Source organism: Hyalella azteca, unplaced genomic scaffold (assembly GCF_000764305.2).
Source record: "Hyalella azteca isolate HAZT.00-mixed unplaced genomic scaffold, Hazt_2.0.2 contig1314, whole genome shotgun sequence".
Taxonomy (NCBI): domain Eukaryota; kingdom Metazoa; phylum Arthropoda; class Malacostraca; order Amphipoda; family Hyalellidae; genus Hyalella; species Hyalella azteca.
In genome coordinates, this window is record NW_025931635.1 from 334164 (window position 1) to 341574 (window position 7411).

General features: G+C 38.8%; 2 protein-coding genes across 2 annotated transcripts; one reads left to right on the top strand and one right to left on the bottom strand.

The window, feature by feature from the left end:
• The first annotated feature begins 708 nt into the window (after positions 1-708).
• LOC108670029 lies at positions 709-4380 on the top strand. The gene is made up of 6 exons (XM_018157478.2): positions 709-1131; positions 1449-1631; positions 1873-1955; positions 2106-2283; positions 2579-2670; positions 3064-4380. The coding sequence occupies exons 1-6, from the start codon at positions 762-764 to the stop codon at positions 3331-3333; spliced, it is 1176 nt and encodes a 391-aa protein (XP_018012967.1). The 5' UTR covers positions 709-761; the 3' UTR covers positions 3334-4380.
• LOC108670015 (developmental regulatory protein wetA-like) lies at positions 3410-7166 on the bottom strand. The gene is made up of 4 exons (XM_047882214.1): positions 6774-7166; positions 6300-6399; positions 5296-5366; positions 3410-4775 (listed from the first exon to the last, which is right to left on the bottom strand). Exons 1-3 carry the CDS (start codon positions 7161-7163, stop codon positions 5302-5304), a joined length of 555 nt encoding a protein of 184 aa, XP_047738170.1. The 5' UTR covers positions 7164-7166; the 3' UTR covers positions 3410-4775; positions 5296-5301.
• Between the last annotated feature and the right edge of the window lie 245 nt (positions 7167-7411).

A 7411-nucleotide genomic window follows, 5' to 3' on the forward strand; every position in this document is an offset into this window, starting at 1 on the left:
CGTGCAGTTCCACTGGCAAGCTGGGCTGATTGGCCGCAGTTGATTGTCTGCTAGTTACAGTTCAAGCTAAAGGCAGGGTATGAAGTGATGATTACACTCTGGGCTATTTGCTTTGGAATATGGTGGCATAAAGCTCTTAATATTCAGAGTAAGATGATGTCATGGTCTGGTTACTGATGGATGACTTACGCTAATGGCTGAACGGATGGCTTACACTGATGGATGGTGGTATCTAATATGTGCCTCACATACACATATCAGATAACAATGAGCTACATTCCTTGCCAGCTGTAGCAATGCCACCACTTGCACTGCATGGACCATTTATTTCTGGAAGCTCCTTTTGTGCTGGAAGATCCTGGGGGTTTCCTGGGACAGTTTACTGATTAATGTAGGTTAGAAACCTATGAATCGATGTCCTAGTTAACTATTGAAGACTTAGTGTCTTTCTGGACTTTCTGACTTTTCTAAAATTTCTTCAATTTATTTAATGAAAATTTATTTTCTGTACTGGAAAATATATAACTCAAATGTGCTAATCTATGTCATCAGTACCTAATGACAGCTAATGCCAACATTTCTCCTTGTCAAACAATCAATTTAGATAGTTTCATAAATCATGAGCTACTCACTTTGATTTTTTTATATAAATCAGAAAGGTTGATGTATTGAAGACTTCTTGTATTATTTATTATTGATTTTTTTTACAGATTTTGCATTTGAAAATAATCTGATAATCTGAGAAATTTTTCTTTGGGAAAATGTTTCCTAGATTAGCATTAGCATTATTTTACAATATTCCTTCAAGAAATTCTGTTACAGTATTAGGTCATACTGCTAGGTTGAAGCTCAAAAGCTCCACTTGTAATTTTTGTGCTCCCAAGATAAGACATTATTCAAAATTTCCAAGTGAAGATCAGGTGACGGGAAAGGATCCAGCTAAAAAAACTCTTGATGTCAGTGACTTCATGAAGTATACCCATCCACTGAGCCAGAAAGATGCTTCTGGTAACTATGTTGGATCAGCAGGAAAGAGTGAAACTGCTGACACATCCCGCAAGCCATCGGCAGATGTGAGCATAAAAAAGAAATTCTTCAATTTTGATGCTGTCCAGGATGCTAGTCCTACTGGTAAGAAATGTTTTTCAATAATTTGTGCATCTAGTTGTAGTACTCTTGTACCTGTTAATATCATTAATGTAATATTCAACACCGGTTGCATGTATGCAATGTCTTTATTCTCAAAGCCTTCATGATTCCCATCTTGTGGCATTACATGATGTTATATATATATTTGTGTTTTTTTTATTAATTAGTCAACATTCTTTATCTTTATAGCCATGAGCTACAAGATGAGGGACATTTTTTATTAAATGATTGTTTCATCATTATTTGTGATTTCTTGTATCAAGTTCCTGCACTTGTAAGAGAATTGAATAACTGTGCAGAAGCATGGAAGCAGTTGAGCAGCATGGGCTATGAGGAGTTTGATGCTAGTGGCTCGCGCATCATCTACGACGTGACTGAAGAGATGCTTGGCATTTCTGATGGCAAACCACTGCAAAGTGCTCCTTTGGAAGCTCCTTCACCATCCCCTGAAGATTTGAAGCTATCTAAAATTAACCTTAAAAGTCAGTTTGGATGATCCTTATGAAATCTTGAAAAACTTTGTGCTTTTTCATGATACATGTGTCAATAATGTAGGAGCAGCGTTAACCTGTATGCACAGCTACCAGATTGTATATATATCAGTATGAACAAATTTGTTTCTTCATGAGCAATGAGCCTATTAGTTTTATTTACTTTAGTTTGTGTCTATGCTTCTATGGCTTCTCAATTTATATAGACCAATACTATTTTCTTTTAATACAGGAGGCAAGAAAGGTGTGTTTGATCTGCAGGATTTGGTGGAGGTGCTTAATTTAGAAAATGCCAAGGACCTCGTGGCAATTAAGGTGACAATTTTATTAGATACTTGCAGCTCAAAAAATCTTATTATAATTATTGAATTTTTGGGTAGTGAGTAATTTTCATTTTCCTTTAATTATAGCTAGCTCATTCAATTGAACTTTTTTCTTAACTTCTCCTACTCTCATTTGTTGAAGATTCCTGCGGAGATGCATTTTGTTGACCACATGGTAATTGTCACTGCCAAGTCACAGCGACACTTGAGCGCTATTGCTAACGTGGTGCGTAAAGTCTACAACCTCAAGAAGCATCAGAAAAAGGACCCTGCGCTCATACTTGAGGGCAGGGACACTCCCTGGGTTGCCATGGATCTTGGTGAGCTGGATTGACTTGCCTCGTTTAGGTTAATCTATCAAACCTACTAGATAATGTAAATGAAATTTGCACATGTTGTAATTCAAAATCAGTGTCATTGAATGGAAGATTCTAATTCTTTCAGACCCAGATCTGTTTTTCAATGAAAGTCATTTGCCACTTCACCCAAAATGTTCACCATGCTTTTCATTATTTTCTACCGTAACAATTACAAAACTACTCAATACTTGCTGCAGTCTAAAGAATTATTACGAATCGTATTTCATTGGTTGCTAAGCATTAATTCCTTTTGCAGGCAACATCGCACTTCACGTGATGTCTCCTTCTGAGAGGAAGAGGATGGACATGGAGATGCTGTGGTTGTGTGGACCCGAGCACGATGTTATGGTCGGTATTTAACATTTAGTTTTTCTGCAGTATCATTGCTCATTAATGTTTTCCTTATTGATATCTTAGAATATTTTGCTAAACTATTTAACTTGACATTTTGACGGTAACCATGAACCATGAGAAGGGTTTATCCTTTAAATGTTATCCTAATTTCCTAGTGGACGTTGAATGATAACATTTTGATGTCACTCAACTCCATATGAAGCTGCTAAGTTGTTACCAAATAATTCGCTGTGTAAATGGTTCATCTGTCCGCAATACTTATTGTTCAATTAAATTGTTCGATTAACTGTTACCTTGACCATGAATACAAGTTTCCAATTCAACACTTAAACGGGTTTAAAATACTTCATCCAGAAAGACGTTTGATAGAAAGCTTTGTTTGTGCAGATGCAGCATCAAGACAGCGCTAAGGAGGACGATTTGTTTTCACTGGTTGACCCCGTTGAAGAGCCCGTGATCGAGGCGCAGCCCTACGACATCACAAAGCTTTATGATCATCCCTACCAACCTGTGTGGGCTGACGACACACTGCCAGATCACGACGAGATCAATGACGACAACAGGAACACATTCACTGCAACGTCCCTCATGGAGATCGCCTTACGAAAACACAACAAGGAACATGCTAGGAAATTTAGAGGGCGTTTCAGGAAATAAACATGTATTCATTACATTCACCGTGAGAACATAACATCCAGCCTACAATAACAAACAAATAACAAATGAAGTCAATGGAGCCAGAACATTTGCAGTTGATGTTTTCCTGTTTCTGGATTCTATGAATCCAGAAACAGGAAAAAACGCAATCTTAAATACCTGTTTCTTAAACGCTATCTCAAACTATTGAACGCAATCTTAGACCACCGTTTCTTAAACGCTATCTTAAATTGCTGTTTCATAACGCAATCTTAAACTATTACTATTGCTCTGTAAATTAATCGGTCATTACTGAAAGTAATGACAGTTGGAGTGGATTATCCATTTTATGATCTCATTATTCCTCAACGTTAGATAACATCACGGCTCTAGTACTCTATTGAATATTCAAAACCTTTGTTCCATTTAACAAGAGGGCTTTTATAAATGCAGCTAAAACCTTATCACATTCATAACTAAACCAAAAATAGTTATTTTGTGATGAACATAAATCACATTATGTCCTAAATCTTATAAACCTGTACATGAATGTCTTCACTCGTCTATTACATCAACTTCAATGTATAAATATTTGCGAAAATCCTCGTCGATTGTTCTGCTGTGTTTTACTTTTCACACATCACGTTTTAGATTAGTTTGTAGTTCTAATGAGCAACTTTTTACACTAGTATTCATTGTCAAGCTTGAATCAGTCCAAGGCACGGTGATATTCTTGTAGGTCCAATGAATCTTTCTTCAGATTGTAACAATCCAGCGAGTTTTGGCCCACAAACGCAAAATTTATTTCAGTTTTCCTTCTAATGGAGAGGTCTTTAATATCACACAATTCTGTAAATAAAGCAAATTCGAGCTTTCTTGTCCGAAAATTTATTAATGTTTTTGTGTGTCCATATTTTCCTCCCATGGTCTTCAGCGCTGAAATCTTTGGACTTCGAGTGAACATGGAGATTGCTTGATATTTCAAGCATGTCCTAAACTGACGTGACATAAATGCAAGGGTTTCCAGTCACTAAGTTTCTAGTGAAGATAATGCGTGGACAACACTTGTGTTGGATGTTTCAGTCACCTTGTGATCAAATAATGTTAATACTATATAATACTGCTATAAATAAAATGACAGCATTTTGAGAACGGGATGTGCATCCGACATGTCGCAAGGTCACAATTAAGTTTATCGTCGGTTTAAAGGCTGGCCAAAAGACGGGCAGTGCGAGGCGTTGCGCGAGTGCTGCTGCTGCTGCTGGCCAATAGAATCAGGGAATTTCTGAGCGAACGCATCGTTGGGAGAAACTAGTAGAGATCGCACAGTTCTGGGAGTCAAGACTTCATGCATGGGAGTGTCGTTAGGCTTTAACCCAGCGACCTGATGTCGGTTTGCTAAGAGGGGCGTGCTGCTCCTGCTGTGGAGCTGCAGTTGGTCCATAGGGCTTGACAAGCTTCCCCTGCTCAGTTCATCTAAGTCAGGTAACCAAAATACAAAAACTAAATTAATTGTTTACAAACATCTATGTAAATCTATTGCATTTCTATCCTATTTAGGTTTTAGTCAACATAAAAGTTACTTAAATTACATGTCTACGAACTTGACTTGATCACGCCAGAGACCTGCTTTCTAGTTCAGGGCTGCTGGTTATGAAAGCATTACGCTTTGATTGCAACATGGAAATCAATATAAAAAATTTCCTTGTCGATGCTGGCCGCTATTCACGCACAGATTTAAGTACTGATGCAACAAGAGCAATTTGTTATTATAGTGATTATATTGCGTGAATGATAGAAATTATGTTGGGAACAGTAAATATTTTTGGCGTACCCAAATTCAGACAGCTCATGAGTTTCAGTCGTGAAAATAATATTACTACAATAATACTGGAAATGTTCGGCAACACGGAAAATGCAACACTTTCTTGTGTGGGACGTGCGTCGGGCAATAGAAAGCAATGCCCAGTCGGAGCGACTTACTGCTGGTTACCTTGGAGATTGTGAGTGAGATCCGTAGGGGCTGCGATGTCGGCACTCCTCGCTTGGAGGACCTGAGGGACCACGCATTAATCAGCGAGCGAACACACGAGCTCTGCCTTTATAATCCTGCAATACCAGCTGCCTTCCCAATTTGCCAAATATACTTTCTATATAACCCTCATAATGATCAAAACGTTTTGAGTTAATACTTTCTCTCTGCTACTAACGCGGATATTTTTACGGAATCTTTCGTAAGCGTAACAAGAGTTATACAGAGGTCGCGAAATATCGGCATGATTATCGGTCCAAGTGTATACTATACTATTGCGTAACTCATTTATTTTTGGTTGAAATGCTCTACTGTAATCAAACGATACACGTGCATGTTATCATGTCGCTCTCGAATCCATTATAAGTAAACCTATAATTATAATCATGATGGTGTTAGCTCTAGAGTCTATAGACTAATTCACCCAAAAACCGGGATAATACCGAAGGAAATGTAGCATAGCAAAAAGTTTTGTAGAAGCCTTAATTATTATTCACGCTTGTTGGTCCTAATGCGATGGATCCTACTAAAGTATTTGTACTAATATTAATGATGATTACAATTAGAGATGAACGAGAGAAGCTGCTTGATAAGGACCTCCTGAAATACGAACAGTTCAGAGCAATCGGTCAAGCTTGGGGTCCTGCAAAGAACGTGAATGACATTCAACGTTGTTATAGAATGGGAACTTTTGAACAACTTTTTTTTTTGATGGATTTAACTCTAGCGTTAAGAAATGCTGAAGCTTAGCCAATGAATATTATGCTAAGCGAAATACATGCATCATGCTAGGCGAAATAAGCTACAGTATCCTGCTATCGTGGTACCGCTGCTGATGCTGTGAAGAGAATAAGTCATTAAAAGTACAAGAATATCGGCTACAGGCTATGGTGTTGTTTCTTCAGCTCCAACAATACTAGGTTATGTTATGAAGACCTCGTTCACATGCACCCACCAGTGTCTGAGGAGAAGGGCCGCGGTGGCAGAACGTGTCCCCGACTCGTTTTGACGAGCGTTAATCTGCCGGGGCTGATGGGGCTCGAATGAGGCGACATCTGAACGAGAACAAGTGTATCGTGTGATTCTATCCGCGATAATTCGCAATAGAAGTGAGAATATGAGGTAGTTTTAATTATTCAGAGTAAGCAAATACTAGAATAGACTAAATAGATCACAATGGGCTTAACACGATCTTCTCCAAATTTCATCATACTTAAATATATCAAACTTACGGCTATCCTTAATCTGCATGTAACTAATCAAATTTACAAACCTCAACCAACTCATCAAACACAATGAAATAAACTGCTGCCATCTAGCAATTATACTCATTTCGACCGAGAACAAATAAATGCATTTGTTCCAGCTAGAACCTCTGATAATTTCAATGTTTTACAGAAACAATTTAGGAGAACTTGATAGCGCTCACCCCCGGCGTGTGGGGCCACGGGCCACGTCGGTACGAGTCGTAGCTCGGCTGGGGCCCCGTAGCAGGCCTCGCTGTGGCGGCTCTTGGCGTGTGAGGGGCGCCACAGTTGGGGGACGGGAACTGTTGGTGCTGCTGCTGCTGGTGATGCAAGTTGTGTTCCTGTTGTTGCCGAGTGATCAACTGCTGCTGGTGCAGTTGTTGCTGATGCAGCTGTTGTTGGTGTTGTTCGTGATGATATCGGTCTTGGTGATGATGAATTTGATGCGTCGGTTGTGAGTGCGGGAGCGGCTGGGACTGTGTATGCAATGCCGGTAGGTTGTTGCAAGGGACATTGACACAATTCCCTTGTAGCTTTTGTTGTTGTTGTTGCAACATCATTTGTTGTTGCATTTGGTGTTGTTTTTGTTGCATATTTTCTTGCATAGGAGCCATCTAGAGGGAGCATATTAAACGAGTTAGTTATTATACACATCCCGGGAGTTAAAAGCGAATAATTCCACAAATTCCAAATAATTTGTCTAACTTATGTAGGATTATTACCTAAAAGATACGAATTGATACGCTGGTTTTGATGATGTCGAGGTAAACCAAAATAGGAAGTTAAGCCAATGATTAATAGATATCGAGAATGAACAAAT

Bases quoted from the DNA above. Each gene is read 5' to 3' on its own strand.
- LOC108670029 (XM_018157478.2), top strand. From the start codon at position 762: ATGTTTCCTAGATTAGCATTAGCATTATTTTACAATATTCCTTCAAGA. The intron at 1,632-1,872 runs GTCAGTTTGGAT...CTTTTAATACAG, and splicing joins ATCTAAAATTAACCTTAAAA to GAGGCAAGAAAGGTGTGTTT. The intron at 2,284-2,578 runs GTGAGCTGGATT...TTCCTTTTGCAG, and splicing joins CTGGGTTGCCATGGATCTTG to GCAACATCGCACTTCACGTG.
- LOC108670015 (XM_047882214.1), bottom strand. From the start codon at position 7,163: ATGCAACAACAAATGATGTTGCAACAACAACAACAAAAGCTACAAGGG. The intron at 6,400-6,773 runs GTGAGCGCTATC...GTTCTCGTTCAG, and splicing joins CGTGGCCCCACACGCCGGGG to ATGTCGCCTCATTCGAGCCC. The intron at 5,367-6,299 runs GTGGGTGCATGT...GTGGTCCCTCAG, and splicing joins GCCCTTCTCCTCAGACACTG to GTCCTCCAAGCGAGGAGTGC.